The sequence below is a fragment of the Salmo salar genome, chromosome 12 (assembly GCF_965601325.2).
Source record: "Salmo salar chromosome 12, fSalSal1, whole genome shotgun sequence".
NCBI lineage: Eukaryota > Metazoa > Chordata > Actinopteri > Salmoniformes > Salmonidae > Salmo > Salmo salar.
The window spans coordinates 88288011-88314709 of record NC_138302.1 but is presented as its reverse complement, the minus strand read 5'-3'; the positions used below and the strand labels follow the sequence as shown (position 1 = coordinate 88314709).

Below are 26699 nucleotides of genomic sequence, written 5' to 3'. Positions count from 1 at the left end.
TCCTTTGTGCACTGTGCAGGGATTCCACCTTTTTACAAATCAACACTGCCCCCGTGTGGTAACTGTAGCATGGTAGACGGCTACTGTATGAGAATGGGCATGGTGTAAATCAGGGATCACCAACTATATGTTTTATTGAAAGGAAGGTCAGGGGCTGGAACATAATTCCAGATCATTTGTAGACTGCCCAAACTGATATAGTATTTCACTAAAACAATCATTTCAAACCTTGCTTACATTTGTATACGATCACATATCTATTATGCGTGGGAATAGTTTGGTACAGATTTCCCAAATTAAAATCACTTGGAGCTGATTTGTTGGTTTAAAAAAATTTATATATCCAACCATTTTTTTTAAATTACAATATATACAGTACCAGTCAAAAGTTTGGACACACCTACTCATTCAAAGGTTTTTCTTTATTTTAACTGTTTTCTACATTGTAGAAAGTACGGTGTCTACCTTGAAGAATCTGAAATTTTGATTTGTTTAACAGTTTTGTGGTTACTACATGATTCCATGTGTTATTTCATAGTTTTGATTTCTTCACTATTATTCTACAATGTAGAAATTAGTAAAAATAAAGAAAACCCCTGGAATGAGTAGTATGTCCAAACTTTTGAATGGTACTGCATATTTTTTTGTTTTTACTCAGAAAACTTGGGAGGCCCAAAAGAAAATCATAATTTGGCCCGTGAGCCACCAGTTGGGGGACCCTAGTGTAAATCGTTATCAAGTCTGTTCTATTTTCAAGGGCTTTTTAATAAAATATTAGATCAAAGCCTAGTATACAAATTTGTTATACTAATTCACTAGCCTGGTTGAACCAGAATGACCGCTGCACTCACCACATTAACTACAGTATAACATCAATAAATTACAAGTACAGATTTCAGATCCACCTCAATATCATCCACACAATCATTCAGACAACCAAAGAGTCTCCTATTGTTGTGATTAAAGAAAGCAGTAATGTGCTGTATGGCTGAGCTGTACAATACAGTATATTGAGTGTATGGTCCTTGCCACACTGGGATCCTTGGGACGTCCCTACCCCATTGAAGTTGACATATAAAATGGTTAAGGTAAGGGTAGGGGTTAAGGTTAGGGTTTAGTGTAGAGACATCACAAGGACCCCAGATCGCACTAACCCTGAGTGTATCACAGCCAGAAGCAAAGCAGCTCGAGGCAGCATGGAGGATAGTGCCCTCCACAGGTCCAGATTGGCTTTGATCAGTGTGCCACCTAGTGAGACAACTAAGTGAACGGCACCAAGAGCTGCTGGGATTCCCTGTGTTCAGTCTGAACTTTTTGAAATACAAACCTCAGATGGAGCATCAGAACCATGCACTGAAGATAAAAGCCTCCTTTGGCTCTTTGATAGACTGCCAAAGACTCCAAGCTGCCTGGCTGGAGTATTATTACACTCACATTAGCGTGCCTCCACTCAGGCACAGAGAGCCCACAGACTAATTGAAATGAATGACAAATGAGTGTGGTGAGGAGAGGCTCTCACGATAAGACATGTAATGCTGCGCGTCATGTCAGGGAGGTGAGGGAGCATCTCAGGGCAGGCCGGCTTAATGATCTGGATCGATCCTCAGCCCAAGGTCAGCTAGCATTAGCATCCCGCCAGCCTGCAACACAACACAGAGCCTACCATCTCACAGCTACAACAGTAAGTGTTATTCTAGTGTATATGAAAGAGGAAAATGAGATTAAGAAGAAACGCTGAAGGATGGGAGTGACACATACCGCAGGAGAGAGAAGAAAAGAGACATCTGTGCACTTCTTCCAGCTGAGAAGGAGAGTTCATGAGGATAAGGCTCTTCTCTTTGAGGAATCAGGGTAAATAGAGCTTGTTAGAGGGGAGGAGACCCATAGGAACTCCACCACTACACAGATAGAGCTTGTTAGAGGGGAGGAGACCCATAGGAACTCCACCACTACACAGATAGAGCTTGTTAGAGGGGAGGAGACCCATAGGAACTCCACCACTACACAGATAGAGCTTGTTAGAGGGGAGGGGACCCATAGGAACTCCACCACTACACAGATAGAGCTTGTTAGAGGGGAGGAGACCCATAGGAACTCCACCACTACACAGATAGAGCTTGTTAGAGGGGAGGGGACCCATAGGAACTCCACCACTACACAGATAGAGCTTGTTAGAGGGGAGGAGACCCATAGGAACTCCACCACTACACAGATAGCTTGTTAGAGGGGAGGAGACCCATAGGAACTCCACCACTACACAGCTACAGAGACACCACTGTGGTCACCAGGCACATCAAATCCAGCGGCTGAATGAGGGTCCTTTGGAGAGCCAGGACTATGACAAGGCTGCTGCCAATTAGGCCTGTTTGTCTCAGTCTCTGTGTGTTCTTTGTGTATCTGTGTATCACGGAAAAAGTGGGGCAGAGGCAGATCTTCTAACTCTGCAGCAGGAAGGAACACTGTGTGATAGCAAGATACTCTTCACAACCTATAATAAGGCTATTGGGGAAACATTAGATCTCAGAATTACTCTAATAGTATAGATATTGCAGCCTGGTTGCCAGTGTTTTTAGCTAACATTCCACTCCTTGTACTTCGGGTCGTATGCCAAAAATCTTTCGGAGAGGCTACACATTTTGGACCTTTATACTTATTTTATGCCCGCTCCAAAAAAATAAAATAAAATGATACTCATATTTGTATAGCTCATGGCTAGAAGGGATACAGCTTTTGTCAAATTAACATCGGGCGGCAGGTAGCCTAGTGGTTAGTATGTTGGACTAGTAACCGAAATGTTGCAAGTTCGAATCCCAGAGCTGACAAGATAAAAAGCTGTCATTCTGCCCCTCAACAAGGCAGTTAACCCACTGTTCCTAGGCCGTCATTGGAAATAAGAATTTGTTCTTAACTGACTTGCCTAGTTAAATAAATAAAAAAATATTCATTTTAGCTAATACTAACCCTAACCCTCCTCCTAAACTTAACCTAATTCTCCTAACCTGCTAGCTACATTAATTATCCTAATTTACTGTGTCAATTCTGCAATCTACTGTGTGGTGTAAATTCTGCAACGAAAAGTCAAATCTGACAAAAACTGTATCCCATCTAGTCAAAACCATTTTTATACCCATATCTTACTTTGTAACAGCTCAATGACAGTAGATTATATGCAATTCAAAGGTAGAAAAAGTGCTTGCAAAAACCTGATTAAAAACCTGGTAAAATACAGTTATTGTTATAAGGTTATTTCCGGGTTTAATGTAGGTAAACAGCCCCAGATATTCAAAGGCACCTCAAACCAAAGCATACTGAGCTTGACACTCCTGGAGAAAGGATATGCGAGAAAAGTTAAAGGGCACTCACATCTTTCATACATTCCACACTCCAAACACACGCACAGACAGCTCCGTATTCACATGTCTGCTACCCATGAGCTCAGGAGACGGGAGAGAAAGGAATGCAGCTTAATGATGCTGACAGTATCTGTCCTGGTGAGTACCTGGACCAGGTGATTAGATCATACAGGATATGCCTGTATGGACAGCACAAATGGGTTGTTGATCTCCAGACTACTGCAGATCATGTGAATGCAGTTTTGGTCTGGGTCTGGTCCTCGGTGCCCAACGTCTCGGTGGAGGTGGAGGTTTTGAGGGATCTGGTCTTATGTCACGAGAAGACAGGCCAGCTCAAACAGATATAGACAGAATTAGCCCTGACGAGCATTTCCTTCAGTATTTCATTTTCCTTAATAACCACAAAGCTTTTATTATAATGTGTAACTCCTACCATTTAATTGTAATAAACAACAGAGCTAGGGGTGTGACTTTAGGATGGTCAGTAATGAAGGGCAAGTTCAAACCTACTCCTTTTCAACTCAGCAACAATTCCACTACTGCAATTAAAGTGTAGCGCTGTCACGTCTGTCATTTTATAAACTGTTATTACATTGTGGCTGATGCAGAAAACTAAACTCTCACTTGCACAGTCAGCAGACTTATATAACTCTGGAGGAGTTTACTTGACTGTTAATTAAAAATGGAAAGCCTTTGACACAAAATACTGCATTTCCAGGTTCTGATAATATCCAATCTCAGAGGCGGTGAATCAAATCAAATTGTATTTGTCACATGCTTTCTAAACAGCAGGTGTAGAATAACAGTGAAATGCTTACTTACAGGCCCTTCCCAACAATGCAGCGAGAAAAAAATGACGATAACTTAAAATGGAATGGCCACAGATGTGAGTGCTATGGTGCGATAGTCATTTAGATAGGTTACCTTGGCATTCTTGGGCACAAGGATTATGATGGTCTGCTTGAAACATGTACAGTAGGTATTACAGACTGGGTCAAGGAGAGGTTGAAAATGTAATTGAAAACACTTGCTAGCTGGTCAGCGCATGCTCTGAGTACGTGTCCTGGGTAATCCTTCTGGTTCTGCAGCCTTGTGAATATGAACCTGTTTAAAGGTCCTGCTCACATCGGCTAAGAAGAGCGTGATCACACAGTCGTCCGGAACAGCTGGTGCTCTCATGCATTCACAGTTCAGTGTTGCTAGCCTCGAAGCGTGGTTAGAAGGTATTTAGCTGGTCTGGTAGGCTCACATCACTGGACAGCTCGCGGCTGGGTTTCCTTTTGTAATCTGTGATAGTTTGCAAGCCCTGCCACATCCGACGAGCGTCAGAGTTGGTGTAGTAGGATTCAATCTTGGTCCTGTATTGACACTTTGTCTGTTTGATGGTTTGTCGTAGGGAGTTCAAATTAGTGTCTCCCGCTCATTGAAAGCGGCTCCTCTAGCCTTTAGCTCAGTGGGGATGTTGCCTGTAATCCATGGCTTCTGGTTGGGATATGTATGTACTGTCATTGTGGGGACGATGTCGTCAATGCACTTATTAATGAAGCCGGTGACTGATTTGGTAAACTCTTCAATGCCATCGGGTGAATCCAGTCTGTGCTAGCAAAACAGTCCTGTAGCTTAGCATCCGCTTCATCGGACCACTTTCGTATTGAGTGCGTCACTGGTACTTCTTATTTGAATTTTAGCTTGTAAGCAGGAATCAAGAGGATAGAGTTATGGTCAGATTTGCCAAATGGAGGGCGAGGGAGAGCTTTGTATGCACCTCTGTATGTGGTGTAAAGCTGATCTAGAGTTTTTTTTCCTCTAGTTGATCAGGTGACATACTGGTAGAAATGAGGTAAAAACGGATTTCAGTTTTCCCGCATTAAAGTCACCGGCCAATAGGAGCGCCACAACTGGGGAGCATTTTCTTGTTTACTTATGGCCCTTTACAGGTCCTATGTAAATGTACTCTCTGCTCAGTGAGCCCTCTCCCCAAAATAAGATTAGTAAATGCACCAGCATCATCCTTACTCAAACACACACACCATTATGCACCAATTTGTAAGTCGCTCTGGATAAGAGCGTCTGCTAAATGACGTAAATGTAAATGTAAATGTAAATTTCAAACCTGCTTAAAACACCTGCTTTATCTGGCCCTGCTCTGCCTCTCTCAGGTCAGTAAATGCTGTGGCGCTGCCTGGAGAGATTAGATTCCATTTTTTATTTAGGGTTGCAAATGTAGTAGCAGTGTACAGTCAAACTCTTAAGGTCTGAGCTCCAACAGTGCAGGTGTGAATAAAACAATAAAACAAACATCATAATAATCATCATATATAGATGTTTACAACTGTGAGTCTTGGAGGTGTGAATGCACTAGCAGCAGCAGTAGAACCAGCCTGGCAGCATAGAGCTAAACTAAGCCTCATCATCCTCTCGATGTGTTTCTTTGTTTCTGCATCACTGAACCCGAGGCTTCCTGTGTCTGCTGACTCCACACATCTGTCGTCTCTACCTCCCTACCCAGTACCCAGTACCCAGCGCCGCTGGCCTCCTTTCCCCTCAGTCTGGAATATAAACCTCTTAGTTACACTGTTGAGTCCTCCACTGCAGACACGCTGAGGCTGAGCTGCTTGCCAAGCCCCCAGTGTTCCTCTAACAAACGACAGAGCTACAAACTGGGAAGAGAGGGGAGGATGGAAAACAAGCTAAAGACAAAGACAAAACAATTTACTCCACACCTGTAATAAAGAACAAATATATATCCACACACAAAGCCACAATAAAAAAACTAAACCATTGCACCAGAGCATGGAACCAATAGTACAAACACCCATACTGGAGGACAATACCTTTATAGTACAGAGGTCATAACACAAGAGTGCTTGCTCTTAAATCCAATATTTATAGCAAACACACCCATTGCATGTAGAAGGTTACACACTCCATAGCAAAACCCCTATAGCACATCACCCATAGCACTGGCACCTATAGAGCAGAGGCCATAGAACATACAAGAAATTCTTGATCTATATGAATTAGTGCATCCATAGTTAGGCTATGGTGGATGTGCTCCTGTTGTGATGAAATATATAGTCTTCACACACAGAGCCCCAGTGGCTAGCTCTTTAACATGCAGGGCACACGCCACACACATGGGAGTGAATGGGAGTGCACAGAGCAGAGTGTGCATGTTTGTAACAATTTAAGTAGGTAATGATAGTTTAACTGGACCGCCTCAATGCATATTGGATTCAGAAGACATTTAAAATAGGATTATATTTATTTTGCTGTGGCAATGGCAGACCATTCTTCACCACTAAAAAAAGGTTATTTCTTACAAAAGGAAAAGCTTGTAAACCTGTGGTTTCTAAAGGTTAACTCTAAATGTAACCCTTGGCAACATGACTTTTAATTATCTTGTATGAAGGTTCAGTGGAGTTTTCATTAACGTAGCATCTGTGAGCAGAGTTATAGTATAATGAAAAAGTTGCTCCTGCTGTTTCTATTTTCAGTAAAACAACATCAACCTTTATCCTGAGGTAGACTTTCAATTAGCACATACTGTTGCATCCCAAACATTCAATTAAACGCTTAAAAGCCTGAACCAGGGTGAATTGTATGCTAATGGGAATGTATCAGTGCATGTGTGCACCACTTACAGTAAGCTTGCCAAAATAATTCCGCAACATAAGGTGAAGCTAAGAGTTTGTCAGGAAGCAGAACTTTTTAATGTTGTATATAATTGCGACTAGGCTACGGTCTGTCATTTTTGCCTCAATGTGTTTCATGATATGACAATGTGTGCGCAATAATGTGCCCAATTTTTTTATTTAGTGCATTATTAATGTTTACGCGTAATAAGCAGACTCGCACACAATAGCCCATTTGCAGCCATAGGTGGTAGTGATAATATCTCTCTAGGAGCTGATCCGAGAGCAGTGCTGCTTTTCTTTCGATCCTATCAGTATCGACACATGGTCTAAGACGCACTTACCAAATGTTCTCTCTACGTGCTTGTATGGGAAGCACTCTTAAAAAGTTGGCTCCTAAATAACGATGCATCTGGTACGATCATAGTAATGCTTAAGTTATTTCGCAACTGGAAAACGAGGCCCAGATCTTAAGACAGCTTGAGCATCGGAGTATGAAAGCAACTCTCTCGTAACAAGCCACTCTTCCTGAGTACAACCACTTTGATAACATACTGTAGACAGCATATTACATTTTTATCACAAAAGAAAAGGGAATTACCCATTACTATCTGCAGAAATGCAGGAAGGTGTGAAATTGAGGCTGTGTCAGAGGTGTGTGTGTGTGTGTGTGTGTGTGCTTCTGAGTAAAAGAGAGAGAAACAAAAGAGATACAGAGTTCTAAAGAAGCCCAAAGGTAAATCAGTATGGAAGAGAGAAACGATACTGCAATGCAATGTGTGAAAATATGAGCAACACAGGCACATCAAAAGCATCAAATCAAATCAAAATCTGTCACTGGGTCTGTACTCCATAAAGGGATACTGTCCTCTGGCATCAGCCGGTGTCTGTCTGTCTGCTCAATCTCAATGATGACATGTGTATATGAGTATCTGGTATTTAAAATATTTTTTTCTGTGTATTTTAGTATTTTCAAATACACAGCCCAAAAACAACTACTTTTATTTAAGTATTTGAATGGATATTTGTAAAAACCAAATAGTCAACTCAATTGTATTTGTGAGTAGTTTAAAATACTATTTTCAAATGCCTGTGTTAAATGCATGGGATTGTATTTGAGTCAGTGTATTTTAATATTTTCAATTACTTTCCAAGTGTATTTTCAGATACCTTAAAATGTTAAACTACTTGTATTTTCAAATAAAATATACATGACTACTTACTTTGAATGTATGTGAAAGTAATTGAGATATTTGAAACAGTATTTGAACCCAGGTCTGTCAGTGTCACGTCCTGGCCAGTATATAAGGTTAATTGTTTTGTAGTTTGGTCAGGGCGTGGCAGGGGGTATTTGTTTTATGTGGTTCGGGGTGGTGTGTTTGTGTAAAGGGTGTTTGATTTAGTATTTTCGGGTTTTGGTTTATGTCTAGGTAGTTCTATGTGGAGTCTAGTGAGTGTATGTCTATGTTTGGTTAATTGGGGTTGGGACTCTCAGTTGAAGGCAGGTGTTGTCTATCTGCCTTTGATTGAGAGTCCCATATATTAGGGTGTGTTTGTGTGTGTGATTTGTGGGTGATTATTCTGTGTATAGCCTTGTGCCTTACCAGACTGTCTATTTGTCGAGTGTTCGTTTTTCGTGTTTTGTTATTTTGTATGTTCATTTTTGAGAGTAATTAAAAATCAAGATGAGCATTCACGTACCTGCTGCGTTTTGGTCCTCATTCACCGACAACAACCGTGACAGAATCACCCACCACCAAAGGACCAAGCAGCAGAGGAAGGAGCAGACGGAGTTCGAGTTGGACTGGCGGGAGAAGTGGACTTGGGAGGAAGTTCTGGACGGGGCCGGACCTTGGCACCAGGCTGGGGATTATCGACGCCCGCAGTGGGAAATTGAGGCAGCCAAGGCAGAGAGGCGGTGGTACGATGCCAAGTACGCGCTGAAGGAGAAGCACGAGAGGCACCCCCAAGAAAATGTTGGGGGGGGGGCACACGGGTAGTTTGGCTAGGCGTAAGAAGAGCCGGAAGCCAGCTACTCGTGGTTATATGGAGGAGCGCATGGGGTGGAGAGCGCTATGTTTCGCTGAGGAGCGCACTCTTACCCATACGCACGCACAGTCCGGTGCGCGTTATTCCAGCCCCTCGCAGGTGCCGTGCTAGAGCGGGCATCCAGCCTGGTAGGAGGATGCCTGTGCAGCGTATCTGGTCGCCGGTACGCCTCCGAGGACCAGGCTACCCAACTCCCGCTCTACGCACGGCTACCATCAGGCCCCTGCACAGCCCAGTCTGCCCTGTACGGGCACCCCGCTCGTACAGGGCTACTAGTTCCATCCAGCCAAGACGGGTTGTGCAGGAGGTAAGATCGAGACCAACTGTGCGCCTCCATAGCCCTGGGTTTCCAGCTCCTGTCTCTCGTGCGGACCCGGAAGTGCGTCAACCCAGTCCGACTCGTCCTGTTCCCGCTCCCCGCACTAGCCTGGAGGTGGGTGTACATAATCTGGTAAGCCCAGTACCAGCACCACGCACCAGGCTACAAGTGCGTCAACCCAGCCTCGCCAGTCAACAGTCATCGTCAGAGCTGCCCGCCAGTCAACAGTCATCGTCAGAGCTGCCCGCCAGTCAACAGTCATCGTCAGAGCTGCCAGTCAACAGTCATCGTCAGAGCTGCCCGCCAGTCAACAGTCATCGTCAGAGCTGCCCGCCAGTCAACAGTCATCGTCAGAGCTGCCCGCCAGTCAACAGTCATCGTCAGAGCTGCCCGCCAGTCAACAGTCATCGTCAGAGCTGCCCGCCAGTCAACAGTCATCGTCAGAGCTGCCCGCCAGTCAACAGTCGTCAGAGAGGTCAGACTGCGCTGAACTGCCGGAGTGGCCAGACTGCGCTGAACTGCCGGAGTGGCCAGACTGCGCTGAACTGTCCGGAGTGGCCAGACTGCGCTGAACTGTCCCGAGTGGCCAGACTGCGCTGAACTGTCCGGAGTGGCCAGACTGCCCAGACTGTCCCGAATTGCCAGACTGCCCAGACTGTCCCGAATTGCCAGACTGCCCAGACTGTCCCGAATTGCCAGACTGCCCAGACTGGTGCCCAGACTGTCCCGAATTGCCAGACTGCCCAGACTGTCCCGAATTGCCAGACTGCCCAGACTGTCCCGAATTGCCAGACTGCCCCGACTGCCCCCCGGCGATTGCCAGACTGCCCCGACTGCCCCCCGGCGATGCCAGACTGCCCCGACTGCCCCCCGGCGATGCCAGACTGCCCCGACTGCCCCCCGGCGATGCCAGACTGGCCCGACTGCCCCCCGGCGATGCCAGACTGGCCCGACTGCCCCCCGGCGATGCCAGAGTGGCCCGACAGCCTGGAACGGCCGGAACCAGAGCCACCTCCAGAAATAGGTGGGTTGGGGAGGGGGGGTGTAGCACAGTGCCGTCGTTGACGGCAGCCACCCTCCCTTCCCTCCCTTTAGAAAAGGGGACTTTTTGTTGGTGTTGCTTGGGGTTATTTTTTGTTAAGGTGCTTCTGGGGTAGCACCTTTAAGGGGGGGGGGGTACTGTCACGTCCTGGCCAGTATATAAGGTTAATTGTTTTGTAGTTTGGTCAGGGCGTGGCAGGGGGTATTTGTTTTATGTGGTTTGGGGTGGTGTGTTTGTGTAAAGGGTGTTTGATTTAGTATTTTCGGGTTTTGGTTTATGTCTAGGTAGTTCTATGTGGAGTCTAGTGAGTGTATGTCTATGTTTGGTTAATTGGGGTTGGGACTCTCAGTTGAAGGCAGGTGTTGTCTATCTGCCTTTGATTGAGAGTCCCCTATATTAGGGTGTGTTTGTGTGTGTGATTTGTGGGTGATTATTCTGTGTATAGCCTTGTGCCTTACCAGACTGTCTATTTGTCGAGTGTTCGTTTTTCGTGTTTTGTTATTTTGTATGTTCATTTTTGAGAGTAATTAAAAATCAAGATGAGCATTCACGTACCTGCTGCGTTTTGGTCCTCATTCACCGACAACAACCGTGACAGTCAGTCACTAGTCATGCAGACAGACGCACACATGCATACAGTACATGCATACACACAGTGTCTTCAAAAAGTTTTCACACCCCTTTACTTTTTGTAATTTTTTTTGTGTTATAGCCTGAATTTAATATGGGTTACGTTTAGCTTTTTTTGTCACTGGCCTGCACACAATACCCCATCGTCAAAGTGGATTTTCTGTTGTGGATTATTTTACAAATGAATAAAAAATGAAAAGCTGAAATGTCTTGAGCCAATAAGTATTCAACCCCTTTGCTATGGCAAGCCTACATGAGTTCAGGAGTAAAGATCTGTCACATAAGTTGCATGGACACACTCTTTGTACGATAGTGTTTAACATGATTTTTCAATGACTACCTCATCTCTGTACCCCACACATATTATTATCTGTATGGTCCTTCAGTCGAGCAGTGAATTTCAAACACAAAGACCACAGGGGTTTTCCAATGCCTAGCAAAGAAGGGCACCTATTGGTAGATGGGTCAAATAAAAAAAAAAGCAGACACTGAATATCCCTTTCAGCATGGCGAAGTGAATAATTACACTTTAGATGGTGTATCAATACACCCAGCCAATACAAAGATACATGCCTCCTTCCTGACTCAGTTGCTGGAGAGGAAGGAAACCACTCAGGGATTTCACGAGGCCAATGGTGACTTTAAAACAGTTACAGAGTTTAATGGCTGTGATAGGAAAAAACAGAGGATGGATCAACAACATTGTAGTTACTCCACAATACTAACCTAATTGACAGAGGGAAAAGAGGGAAGCCTGTACAGAATAAAACTATTCCAAAACATGCATCCTGTTTGCAACAAGGCACTAAAGTAATACTGCAACAAAAATGTGGCAAAGCAATTAACTTTCTGTCCTGAATACAAAGTGTAATGTTTGGGGCAAATACAATACATTACTAAGTACCACTCTCCATATTTTCATCATGTTATGTGTATGCTTGTAATCATTAAGGACTAGGGAATTTTTCAGGATAAAAAAAACAAACAGAATGGAGCTAAGCACAGGCAAAATCCTAGAGGAAAACCTGGTTCAGTCTGCTTTCCACCAGACACTGAGAGATGAATTCATCTTTCAACAGGACAATAACCTAAAACACAACACCAAATGTACACTGGAGTTGCTTACCAAGAAGACAGTGAATGTTCCTGAGTGGCGGTTTTTACTTAAATCTACTTGAAAATGTACGGCAAGACCTTCAAATGGTTGTCTAGCAAAGATCAACAACCAATTTGACACAGCTTGAAGAATTTGGAAAAGAAAAATGGGAAAATGCTGCACAATCCAGATGTTGAAAGTTCTTAGACTTACCCAGAAAAACTCACAGCTGTAATCACTACCAAATGTGCTTCTACCTAAGCATTAACTTAGGGGTGTGAATACTTATGTAAATTAGATATTTCTGTATTTAATTTTCAATTATTTAGCAAAAATGTCAAAATACATGTTTTCACTTTGTCATTATTGGGTATTGTGTGTAGATAGGTGATATACATATATCTTTGTAATCCATTCTGAATTCAGGCTGTAACACAACATAATGTGGAATAAGTCAAGGGGTATGAATACTTTCTGAAGGCAATTTTCATAAATACACAGTATTGACTACCCTGAGTCAGTAAAGGTTCACACACACACACGTACGCACAAGTGCACGCACAAACACAGTCCCACGCACAGTCCCACAGACCCAGTTCTTACACAGTGACCATTAGAGACATGAGGCCTGCCCATCTGTGCAATCAAATGCACTAATGTAGTGCTGAAATCCAATATGGGAGATTAGACCACAGAGAGAGAGAGAGGTCTAACTTAAGCCTGTATGGGCTCTGATGGTAATTACCAGCATCACTGGAGATATCCAGCAACCACGGTCAATAAGGACCTCTAATCTAATAGAGATATGAAAACCACTGTGACAATTGTTTTTGACTGTGACTCTAATAGGAAGATGACAGTAATGTTTTAGTGGTCAGTCTGGGCACACAGAGAGAGGGTTGGAATATTGGCCTTGCGCCAACCTCTCTCTCTCTCTCTCTCTCTCTCTCTCTCTCTCTCAGAGGGGATGAGGACAGTATGAAGAGTTATAGGCTCGATAGACTTTAATCTGCTGATAACCTTGTTTTCCCTCTGTCCTCTCATCACTGGAACCCAGTGGAGCAGAAAGGTGACTGGAACTTCTCCATAGGACATTACAGTACAGCAGAGGGGCATTTAGCCAGAGCAGACCCCAGCTCTATGGCATCGATTTGAGTGATGGCACGCATTAAAGGCAATCTCCCAACTTTATAGGCCCTTGTGAAATGTGTTTGCACCACCAGCGTTTTTTTGGAGGAACAAAGTGGGACAAAACATTGCCCAAAACTTAAGATGAAAACATGCGGAACAGGGACTGTTCATACAGAATAAAGAAAATTGCAAAATATTTAATAATTCCAACAACAAAAAAATAGTTTCCAGATACAGTGGTTTTGCTTGGCACTAGCTTTAGGCAAGATTAAACTCTGGTCCCACATAAAACAATGCTGTCAGGATTGGAGATCTGTGTAATCTTAGTTGGTAAAAACTGTTTTCATGTAAAGGACAGTTAAACATTTACTGGGGGGGGGGGGGTCAAAATAGGGGAGGGTTTTCTAATATATTTTTTGCTTTGGGGAGGGCTGTGTGTTTTTTTATTGGGCACAGGGGAGGGTAGTGCGTTTTTTCCCTGGTTTACATGAGCTCTTTTGCAGGTTTTACTATATAATTTCATCCATCCACATCCATCCACATATTTCCACATCTGCTTCCATGCACCTCCCCTATATCAAGGTGTTTTGGTATTTCCCTTATGCACTATGCTTTTCCACTCGCTAACTTTTACTATACCACAGGTCAATATCGATTACTAGTCTAACTGTCTATCCTGCCCTCTATCCACCATTTATATAGACAATAGCGGTTGGTGGATCATTTGTACAGATCTGCAATAGGCTAACTAGCACTTATACCACACATAAAAGCATTCAAAGCTGCATCAATTTTCAATATGAATCCACAAGAACGAATAGGAATAGCTTATAGGCAGTGAAGAGGCCAGGTGCATCACTGTATCTGCGAGCTGTGGGCTAGAGCGCGGGTGCCAATACCAGAGTGGGACATTCGCTAAACCTACGCAACATTTTTTGTGGCAAAACAATCAGTAGGCCTAGGGTTTAAAATGCCATGGAAACTCATTTCACTTGTATTATTTATTCGGTAGATGGGAATTGAACTGCAAAAGTTATTTTGATGTGCACTATGTACAGTTGAAGTCGGAAGTTTACATACACCTATGCCAAATGCATTTAAACTCAGTTATCACAATTCCTGACATTTAATCCTTGTAAAAAAAATTCCCTGTCTTAGGTCAGTTAGGATCACCACTTTATTTTAAGAATGTGAAATGTCAGAATAATAGCAGAACGAATGATTTATTTCAGCTTTTATTTCTTTCATCACATTCCCAGTGGGTCAGAAGTTTACATACACTCAATTAGTATTTGGTAGCATTGCCTTTAAATTGTTTAACTTGGGTCAAATGTTTCAGGTAGCCTTCCACAAGCTTTCCACAATAAGTTGGGTGAAGTTTGGCCCATTCCTCCTGACAGAGCTGGTGTAACTGAGTTAGGTTTGTAGGCCTCCTTGCTCGCACACGCTTTTTCAGTTCTGCCCACACATTTTCTATAGGATTGAGGTCAGGGCTTTGTGATGGCCACTCCAATACCTTGACTTTATTGTCCTTAAGCCATTTTGCCACAACTTTGGAAGTATGCTTGGGGTCATTGTTCATTTGGAAGACCCATTTGCGACCAAGCTTTAACTTCCTGACTGATGTCTTGAGATGTTGCTTCAATATATCCACATCATTTTCTTTCCGCATGATGCCATCTATTTTGTGAAGTGCACCAGTCCCTCCTGCAGCAAAGCACCCCCACAACATGATGCTGCCATCCCCGTGCTTCACGGTTGGGATGGTGTTCTTCGGGTGCAAGCTTCCCCTTTATCCTCCAAACATAATGGTCATTATGGCCAAATAGTTCTATTTTTGTTTCATCAGACCAGAGGACATATCTCCAAAAAGTACAATCTTTGTCCCCATGTGCACTTGCAAACCGTAGTCTGGCTTTTTTATGGAGGTTTTGGAGCAGTGGCTTCTTCCTTGCCTAGCGGCCTTTCAGGTTATGTTGATATAGGACTTGTTTTACTGTGGATATAGATACTTTTCTACCCGTTTCCTCAAGCATCTTCACAAGGTCTTTTGCTGTTGTTCTGGGATTGATTTGCACCATTCGCACCAAAGTACGTTCATCTCCAGGAGACAGAACACGTCTCCTTCCTGAGTGGTATGATGGCTGCATGGTCCCATGGTGTTTATACTTGTGTACTATTGTTTGTACAGATGAATGTGGTACCTTCAGGCATTTGGAAATTGCTCCCAAGGATGAACCAGACTTGTGGAGGTCTACAATTTTTTTTCTGAGGTCTTGGCTGATTTCTTTTGATGTTCCCATGATGTCAAGCAAAGAGGCACTGAGTTTGAAGGTAGGCCTTGAAATACATCCACAGGTACACCTCCAATTCACTCAAATGATGTCAGTTAGCCTATCAGAAGATTCTAATGCCATGACATCATTTTCTGGAATTTTCCAAGCTGTTTAAGGCACAGTCAACTTAATGCATGTAAACTTCTGACCCACTGGAATTGTGATACAGTGAATTATAAGTGAAATAATCTGTCTGTAAACAATTGTTGGAAAAATTACTTGTGTCACGCACAAAGTAGATGTCCTAACCAACTTGCCAAAACTATAGATTGTTAACAAGAAATTTGTGGAGCGGTTGAAAAATGAGTTTTAATAACTCCAACCTAAGTGTATGTTAACTTCCGACTTCAACTGTATTTACGCACAGACTTTTATCTGCAACAAGTCAATGTGATGGAAGCACAACTCTGATGGGAAAATGCGCATATTGCTTGTATGCAGATTTTAGAATATTGAGAAAATCGGTCGCCAATTGGACGGAAAGGTAGCTATAGACACCTTAAAGACTCTGGCATGTGTGCTAGTCCAGTGTCACTTTGATTATGCCTGCGCATCATGGCATGGGCAGATTGGCCGTCTGGCAATTCTGGCAAATGCCAGAAGGGCCGGACCTTGTTTTATTAGGGTGGGCTGGTCAATTTTTATTTATTTTTTTTAAATACAATCTCTGTTGTTATAATAATCTATATTGAGCATTTGGCTGACCAGTGGGCATCGGTCGGCCCCTCTACCAAGATGGGCTGCCCGGTTTTCTGATTGGCTGAGGTGGCGTAAATTCACATTCAAAGTCAAACGCGCATCATCAAAGAGAGTGAGACCCGCTCTCTTTGTCAGTCACTCAGTCAGAACATAAGATCATGGATCATAAAAAACAGAAAGTTGGTGCCGAAAAAGTTGGTGCCGATTCTTGAGGCCGACGCTGCTAAATGTCTGAAATTAACGACTTACAGTATTTGCTAAAAGTTCTGGTTCTGCTAGTGCTGTGTCTACATCTACATCTGTGAGAAATGACAGACCAGCTGCTGAGAAAATAGACTCAGAGGCCCAGTTATAGTGGTGAGTTGTATCTCCAGACTCCAAATTAGCTGGTTAAAAATAGGAGGCAGGTCATGTTTTGCCAGTCACTAGTACAGTAAAGGTTGAGAGACCCTGTACTGTAGTGTACTGCTTATCTTATGTGTCAGTAGCACTACCGCCTGTGTGGGTGTAAGTAGCGAGTGGTGTGATGTGGCCTGGTGTGGGTAAAATGCCAGGGCTGAATTTTTGTCCCAGTCCACCCATGCATCACCAGCAGTCCCACACATATAAAGAATAAGTTACAGACCAGCCAAAACAAGCGTCTAGGAATTGCACTTAAACTCACCCTTCCTATTCATCTGGAGGTTGAGCATTTTAAGCAGCTAGGCTTGCTATCTGTTTAAAAAAAGAGTAGTATTAATTAAACTTGGTCTGAATTATCACAGACTCAGCCCCCAGGTACCTATCCAACTATTTTTATTAGTTAGAGACGTCCACCAGCATAATACCAGAGACAGAGACTCTAATTTTCACTGTTTTAAATATGAGTCTATCTGAAAAGAAGATATACCGGCGCTGTTGAGTGGAACAAACTACCATAGCAACTCAAAGCCATACCAACCATAACCTCTTTTAAAAAGAATGTCAAAAGCTGGCTAATGTGTGAACAGTAGAACATTTTGATGTCTGTATCTATGTAATTGTATATGTATTTATGTAAAAAAAATAATAGATGTCACTGGTGTAGAGAGGAGTAGGCAGGAGGCAGTCACTGTTGTAGAGAGGAGTAGGCAGGAGGCAGTCACTGGTGTAGAGAGGAGTAGGCAGGAGGCAGTCACTGGTGTAGAGAGGAGTAGGCAGGAGGCAGTCACTGGTGTAGAGAGGAGTAGGCAGGAGGCAGTCACTGGTGTAGAGAGGAGTAGGCAGGAGGCAGTCACTGGTGTAGAGAGGAGTAGGCAGGAGGCAGTCACTGGTGTAGAGAGGAGTAGGCAGGAGGCAGTCGCAGGTTTAGAACTACTGCATTTATTTAAGCGCCATAGATCAAAGTGGGATGAAACCCAAACGCTGTTGTGCTCAAAATATATCTTCATAAACAAAAAGGCACAGGGCGAACACAAAGTGCAAAATATAAAGCACTCAGGAAGTAGTGGGAGTGATTCCTCTCAGGAAAACAAGTAACATTTACAATGACCGACAAAGACAAATGACAGAGGGAGTATATATACAGTGATAGAGTGGGGATTGGAACCAGGTGTGTGTAATGATGATGAGACAAGTTTGGGGTTGACGAGTAAAGGGCGTTTGCCAGCAGTAGGTTCGGCAGCACCTAGAAGGCCGGCGACGTCGAACGCCTGAGCTGGACAGCCAAAGCGACGACTGGTGTGACAATAGGGACCACAATGGAATAAGTCCGACTTTATTGTGCAATCCTGGTCACATTTAAAAATCTTTGTACTGTGTGTATATACAGTGCATTCGGAAAGTATTCAGACCCCTTGACTTTTTTCACATTTCAGCCTTATTCTAAAATGGATTAAATCGTTTTTTCCCCCACATTAATCTACACACATACCCCATAATGACAAAGGAAAAGGAACTAAGGATAATGCCAACAATATCAATTGTCTGACTGTGACTCTAATAGGAAGATGACAGTAATGTTTTAGTGGTCAGTCTGGGCACACAGAGAGAGGGTTGGAATATTGGCCGTGATATTTTTTTACTGAAATATTACATTTACATAAGTATTCAGACCTTTTACTCAGCACTTTTTTGAAGCACCTTTGGCAGCGAATACAGCCTCGAGTCTTCTTGGGTACGACGCTGCAGGCTTGATACACCTGTATTTGGCGAGTTTCTCCCATTCTTCTCTGCAGATCCTCTCAAGCTCTGTCAGGTTGGATGGGGAGCGTCACTGCACAGCTATTTTCAGGTCTCTCCAGAGACGTTAGATTGGGTTCAAGTCCGGGCTCTGGCTGGGCCCCTCAAGGACATTCAGAGACTTGTCTCGATGCCACTTCTGCTTTATCTTGGCTGTGTGATTAGGGTCGTTGTCCTGTTGGTAGGAGAACCTTCACCCCAGTCGGAGGTTCTGAGCGCTCTGGAGCAGGTTTTCATCAAGGATCTCTCTGTACTTTTCTCCATTGAACCGTTCCTTGATCCTGACTAGTCTCCTAGTCCCTGCCGCTGAAAAACATTCCCACAGCATGATGCTGCCACCACCATTTGTATTTATTTTATTTTTATTTCACCTTTATTTAACCAGGTAGGCAAGTTGAGAACAAGTTCTCATTTACAACTGCGACCTGGCCAAGATAAAGCAAAGCAGTTTGACACATTTAACAACACAGAGTTACACATGGAGTAAAACAAACATACAGTCAATAATACAGTATAAAAATAAGTCTATATACAATGTGAGCAAATGAGGTGAGATAAGGGAGGTAAAGGCAATAAATAGGCCATGGTGGCAAAGTAAATACAATATAGCAATTAAAACACTGGAATGGTAGATTTGACAGTAGATGAGTGTGCAAAGTAGAAATACTGGGGTGCAAAGGAGCTAAATAAATAAATACAGTAGGGGAAGAGGTAGTGGTATGGGCTATTTATAGATGGGCTATGTACAGGTGCAGTGATCTGTGAGCTGCTCTGACAGCTGGTGCTTAAAGCTAGTGAGGGAGATAAGTGTTTCCAGTTTCAGAGATTTTTGTAGTTCGTTCCAGTCATTGAACTGGAAGGAGAGGCGGCCAAAGGAGGAATTGGCTTTGGGGGTGACAAGTGAGATATACCTGCTGGAACGCATGCTACGAGTGGGTACAGCTATGGTGACCAGCAAGCAGAGATAAGGCGATATGACACCATGCTTCACCGCTTGGCTTTCAGGCCAAAGAGTTCAATCTTGGTATCATCAGATCAGAAAATCTTGTTTCTCATGGTTTGAGAGTCTTTAGGTGCCTTTTGGCAAACTCCAAGCGGGCTGTCATGTGCCATTTACTGAGGAGTGCCTCGACACAAACCTGTCTCGGAGCTCTATGGACAATTTCTTCGACCTCATGGCTTGGTTTTTGCTCTGACATGAAATGTCAACAGTGGGAACTTAAATAGACAGCGGTGTGCCTTTCTAAATCATGTCCAATCAATTTAACTTTTCCACAGGTGGACTCCAATCAAGTTGTAGAAACATCTCAAAGATGATCAATGGAAACAGGATACAGCTTTACTACATTTTTTATTCTCATAGAAAAGGGTCTGAATACTTACTTAAATAAGGTATTTCTGTTTTTATTTTTAATTACCAAAAATTCTAAAAACCAGTTTTCCCTTTGTCATTATGGGGTATTGTGTGTAGATTGTTGAGGGGAAAAAAATATTTAATCAATTTTAGAATAGGCTGTAACGTAACAAAATGTGGAAAAAGTCAAGGGGTCTGAATACTGTACCATATGTAAATGTTTTTACTGACATACAGTATAAAACCAATCAATTCCAACTGTGCAGCGGCCATTTGATGAATGGAAAGAGACATCTGTTACAAAACACTAAAACGTTTAATGACATTCGGAGATTGTCAAGCCAAGCCTTCTATACTGGGTACAAGGTAGGGAGGGGTGTATTTTCTGTTTGTTGATATTATTGGCATAATTATTGTGGTATTAAAGAACGTAAACCATGATATTGAAGCGCCTGAAGCCGGAAGGCTTTGTTTATTGGTTGTGTGGATCATTGGCACAGAAACCTGTTGGCGGAAATGTTTTAGCATATTTTATATAATTATAAATATGGCATCCACATTTACAAAATCAGATATTTCCCTAGTTGATCATTGTCTACAGACGGCTCTGATCATAGTGTTGGCCTATTGAAATAGGCAGGGAAAGTGAGCTCGTTCGTGTTGGTGGGCGAACCGTCAACCTTCTGGCCCAAGGCCCTGCGTGGCATCGACTGTGCCACAAAAGCATGCTGAAGTGGCAAACTCAATATCAAAGTTTATTAACACAGGGTCTCTACAGTTCTTAGTATGTGTGGTTGTAAACATTATTTTGAGTTAATTCTATGAGTGGGAGGGTGTGCAGTCCCTATACATAATGACACTGACTGCAATGTTACAGCAACTCTTCCAATGTTGTTGAGGAGCAGAGAATCACATTGAAAGACAAACCTAGAGAGTGGAATTGAAATATAAACCTGTTACTGATCAAATTCATTCAATATTGATAGGTGATGATAATCATGCTGCCAAAAACCTACACTACCTTTCAAAAGTTTGGGGTCACTTAGAAATGTCCTTGTTTTCCATGAAAACATACATTAAATGAGTTGAAAAATAAATAGGAAATATAGTCAAGACGTTAACAAGGTTATAAATAATGATTTGTAATTGAAATAATAATTGTGTCCTTCAAACTTTACTTTCGTCAAAGAATCCTCCATTTGCAACAATTACAGCCTTGCAGACCTTTGGCATTCTAGTTGTCAATTTGTTGAGGTAATCTGAAGAGATCTCACCCCATGCTTCCTGAAGCACCTCCCACAAGTTGGATTGCCTTGATGGGCACTTCTTATGTACCATACGGTCAAGCTGCTCCCACAACAGCTCAATAGGGTTGAGATCTGGTGACTATGCTGGCCACTCCATTATATACAGAATATCAGCTGACTGCTTCTTCCCTAAATAGTTCTTGCATAGTTTGGAGCTGTGCATTATCCTGTTGTAGGAGGAAATTGGCTCCAATTAAGCTCTGTTCACAGTGTGATAGCCTTCCTTCTTCACGATCCCTTTTACCCTGTACACATCTCCCAGTTTACCACCACCAAAGCACCCCCAGACCATCACATTGCCTCCACCATGCTTGACAGATGGTGTCAAACACTCCTCCAGCATCTTTTCATTTTTTTCTGCATCTCACGAATGTTTCATCTGTCCAAAACACTTTTTTGCAATCTTCCTCTGTCCAATGTCTGTGTTCTTTTGCCCATCTTAATCTTTTCTTTTTATTGGCCAGTCTGAGACATGGTTTTTCTTTGCAACTCTGCCTAGAAGGCCAGCATCCCGGAGTTGCCTCTTCACTGTTGACGTTCAGACTGGTGTTTTGCGCATACTATTTAATGAAGCTGCAGGTTGAGGACTTGTGAGGCGTCTGTTTCTCAAACTAGACACTCTAATGTACTTGTCCTCTTGCTCAGTTGTGCGCCGGGGCCTCCCACTCCTCTTTCTATTCTGGTTAGGGCCAGTGTGCACTGTTCTGTGAAGGGAGTAGTACACAGCGTTGTACGAGATCTCCAGTTTCTTGGCAATTTATTGCATGGAATAGCCTTTATTTCTCAGAACAAGAATAGACTGATGAGTTTCAGAAGAAAGTTATTTGTTTCTGGCCATTTTAAGCCTGTAATCAAACCCACAAATGCTGATGCTCCAGATACTCAACTAGTCTAAAGAAGGCCAGTTTTATTTCTTCTTTAATCAGAGCAACAGTTTTCAGTTGTGCTAACATAATTGCAAAATGGTTTTCTAATGATCAATTATCCTTTTAAAATGATCAACTTGGATTAGCTAACACAACGTGCCTTTGGAACACAGGAGTGATGGTTGCTGATAATGGGCCTCTGTACGCCTATGTAGATATTCCATTAAAAATCAGCCGTTTCCAGCTACAATAGTCATTTACAACATTAACAACGTCTACACTGTATTTCTGATCAATTTGATGTTATTTTAAATGGACAAAAAAAATAGCTTTTCTTTCAAAAACAAGGACATTTCTAAGTGACCCCAAACTTTTGAACGGTAGTGTACAATGTTTTGTGACAACAACAAAAAAGAGGTTCTGTCTTAGAATTCTAACCTGTTCAAAAACATGAAATATTAAAGCAACTTCACTGAATAGCTGATTTGCATACAGTAATTGCATTAGCTTAATAGGTTTGGTTAGGCAGAGTGGGCGTGATAGTACAAACCAAGCTACAGTACAGTCGGTGTGACTCAATCAAACCCTTCATTTGCGTAAGTGCAAAAGCACATTTCCATTTAGCATGGTACACACTGTACCTCGACTAGGCCTACTATTATGAAAAAAAATTCTAAGCCATCTTAAAGCTCAATTGTGTACTGAATGTTCCCCCACACTCAAAGAGAAAGATAAGTGTTAGGCATCAAATGTGACAGCATTTGAGATTAGCCACATACGGTAGCAGCGGTGTGTGTGAATAAATCAGGACTGTGTGTGTGTGTGTGTGTGTGTGTAAGAGAGATAAAGGTTTGTCCTATATAATAAAGCCTAGCTCGGCTCTCCTAGATACAACAGAAGAGTCATCATCAGCAGCACTTCAAAACCCAGCACACACTTAGTGAAGAGGATTTGAGCCTCCTGAGATGCCCAGTCAGAGGCAGAATATTAATCAGGGCCCTGTCACCCCTCCGACAGTAATACGCCCATGAATACCAAACACACTTAATGAGTCCACAGATACACTCAAACAAAGAGCATTATTTATATAAGGCTGCTCTTATGCAAAGAGAAGAGAGGAACAGAGAGAGACACTCTCTCGGCAATAACAATGACAATACACCACCGGGCTGGATTAGCTCATTTATCTCATCAAATCACTGCACGGCCCAGCAGCGAGTCGGCTAAATAAAGCACAATAACAGAAGAGATAGCAGATCCACTAGACTGCACCGCACCACAGCTCATTACACCCTGCCAAGGAACATGTGTTAGTGAGTTATGTTCTCATTATCACAAACAACTCTCTGTTTGCGCATTATGCTTTAATACCGTGTGTTCGCAATCTAATTGTTTTTTTAATACTGTGTGTCTGTTGATAACACATTTCTGAATCTAGACTAGGGGTCTATCTGATTAGAAGATCCGGTGGAGCAGAAATCCTCTTGAACTATGAAGCAAGAACTTTAACTTCAGAGAGAAAGTGGCAGCACCGTACAGGCCTCTGTCTTTTCTCTGACTGCTCTGGCACTGTTTAATCTCCCCAACGCCCTCCTCATTACCCAACATACATGTGTGAAGAGTCAGTTTGTATTAATGGTAGAGGGGAAAGGAAGTGGGTAAGTTCTCTTTGCAAGACGTTGGCTAGAGAGAGACAAAATGGGACAAACATGAAATTGAGACTCTGCATGCAGAATTCTGCAAAAATATCCTCAGTGTACAACGTAAAACACCAAATAATGCATGTAGAGCAGAATTAGGCCAATACCCGCTAATTATCAAAATCCAGAAAAGAGACGTTAAATTCAACAACCTCCTAAAAGGAAGCGATTCCCAAACCTTCCATAACAAAGCCATCGCCTACAGAGAGATTAACCTGGAGAAGAGGCCCCTAAGCAAGCTGGTCCTGGGGCTCTGTTCACTAACAGACCCCACAGACCCCTAGGACAGCAACACAATTAGACCCAACCAAATCATGAGAAAACAAAAAGATAATTACTTGACACATTCGAAAGAATTAACAAAAAAACAGAGCAAACTAGAATGTTATTTGGCCCTAAACAGAGAGTACACAGTGGCAGAATACCCGACCACTGTGACTGACCCCAAATTAAGGAAAGCTTTGACTATGTACAGACTCAGTGAGCATAGTCTTGCTATTGAGAAAGGCTGCCGTAGGCAGACCTGGCTCACACTGACCACAAAATTAGGTGGAAACTGAGCTGCACTTCCTAACCTCCTGCCAAATGTACTGTATGACCATATTAGAGACATATATTTCCCTCAGATTACACAGACCTACAAAGAATTTGAAAACAAATCCAATTTCGATATTGGGTGAAATATCACAGCAGCAAGATTTGTGACCTGTTGCCACAAGAAAAGGGCAACCAGTGAAGAACAAACACCATTGTAAATACAGCATATATTTATTTGCACATCGTTACAAGTCTGTATATAGACATATTATGACATTTGAAATGTCTTTATTCTTTTGGAACGTTGTATTTACTTATTTTGGAGTATAATATTTACTGTTCACTTTTTATTGTTTATTTCACTTTTGTTCATCAATTTCCTTTCTTTGGTAATGTAAACATGCGTTCCCCATGCCAATAAAGCCCCTGAGAGAGAGAGAGAGAGAGAGAGATCCCAGATTAAGGCAGACCAGGCTGACATAAGCCAATCTCTGGTCCTCTCTCAAGGGAAATAATCTGCATTCAGGAGCTAGATGACCCTGAATATCAGCCAAACATGATTGATATGATCAAACAGTTGCAGAGTGCTTTCAACGCATGTGTTCATTTTACTGATAATGTCATGGATTCAGCTCTCAGTAATTTAGACATCAGTCTGGGCAATGTACATTTCCTACATAGTCTCTCAGGGCCTGATCCACTGCTGCCTTGCTATTGTAGTAAAAAAAAAATGCTGTCTTGAAAGCAGGCAGTTTGACGAAGATGGAATTCCCAGTGATATTTTAACTTGTCAAACAAGGGCACAATATAGATTTCAGATGTTCTGTGAAAAGAACAGTGGTATGTATCTGGGGCGGCAGGTAGCCTGGCCGGTAGGAGTGTTGGGCCAGTAACCGAAAGGTTGCTGGATCGAGTCCCCAAGCTGACAAGGTAAAAACCTGTTGTTCTGAGTAAGGCAGTTAACCCACTTTTCCCCGGGCGCCGATGACGTGGATGTCGATTAAGGTAGCCCCCTGCACCTCTCTGGGGCTGGGTTAAATGTGGAAGACACATTTCAGTTGTACAACTGACTAGGTATCCCCTTTTCCCCTGCGCTGTGGAGATTACGCTGTTGTGAGATTACACTGCTATGATGTCATGCCTCCCTCTCTATGCTGAACACTGGATATGTAAAATCAGCCCTGCTAGTGCTACAACTCAGCACAGCAACAGATATTAACCATGAGTACCAGCTGCTACACAAACCGCATATTTCCTCATGGGCACAAAAACAAAACAACATCCTGCAAGGGTTTGTGCACCTTACACTTTACCTAAAGCCCCTGTACACAGATCTCTGCAAACTCCCTTAATATCAACCTACATACAAACCACCCCTCTACTCCAAAGAGACTGTAGAAGTGCAACAGCAATCCCATGAGATCTCAGCCTTGCTCTGTCTGAAACAGTCATTGTTGCCTCCAAGCACCAGCTGAACTAAGGTGGCAGTGACAGCTAGGAGATCCGTTAAAACTGACAGATAGAGCAGGCTTGTTAACGATCTGATCTGGGCGCGATCTCCAGGCAGCCGATGGGGGATAAAACACTGACATGTTTAATAATGGGGTAGGTTGGTTTGGTTACTCACTGGCCTGCATGAGCTGTCCCTGACGTCCAAACACCTGGGAAAAGGTGGTGGGGCTGCAGGTGAGGGTATCCTCCATGGCTGTCCCACTGGTCCACACTGCGTGCACTAGGGGAATGAAGGTCAGAAACACTGCGTCACGACGAAGCAGAGAGAGAGTGAGAATGGAGAGAGACAGAACAAGAAATAGAGAGAGAAAGGCTTGTTGAGGGCTTCCCGAGTCCCGGGGATGAGCTGTCCTGGAGTCTGGAGAGAGTGAGGTGACTGCCCTCCACTGGACCAGTCCTGCTGCTAGTGCTGCTGTTGCTGCCAGAGAGAAACACAGCCCACTGCTCACACCCACACAAGCAGAGCAGAGCTTCTCACTGCACATATAATGAGAGGGGGTGTGCCTGCCTGCGTGAGTGTGTGAGGAGCGCTTGCGTGGTAGTGTTCTGGACGTGCCTGTGTGTGTATGTTAGAGTGAGAGAGTGCAGGAGTGTTGGAGAAAGCAGCCCTGAGTGCAGCTGTTTCAGTAGTGCTGTGATCTTGCTCTGTGTCTGTGAGAGGCTGACAGCAGGTTTGGTAGCTGCAGGCTGAGAGAGGAGCAGAGCAGAGAGAGGCTGGTTGTCTCCAGCAGGTGAAAGTCACACTTCCCTCTCTTTCTCTCTCTCCCTGGGAGTAGGTAGTAGGCAGCAGCCTCTGGGAAAGGATAGTGGAAAAACAATTGTTGTTATCTGATCTGTTTTGCATGCCCCCATTCTCTCCTCCCACTGCCCACCCTCCCTTCCTCCTCCCCTCTCTATATCCCTAATAATCTCTTTCTCTCGTTCCCTCGCTCTC

At 43.2% G+C, this 26699-nt stretch overlaps 1 protein-coding gene across 1 annotated transcript in view; it reads right to left on the bottom strand.

Moving 5' to 3' along the window:
* Nucleotides 1–26324, bottom strand: part of LOC106565964 (kazrin) — a 465997-nt gene extending 439673 nt beyond the window's left edge. The window contains exon 1 of the mRNA XM_014133666.3: nucleotides 25881–26324. Within this exon, the coding sequence (XP_013989141.2) occupies nucleotides 25881–26250 (370 nt within the window). The 5' untranslated portion in view covers nucleotides 26251–26324. The remainder of the gene's footprint in view (nucleotides 1–25880) is intronic.
* Between the last annotated feature and the right edge of the window lie 375 nt (nucleotides 26325–26699).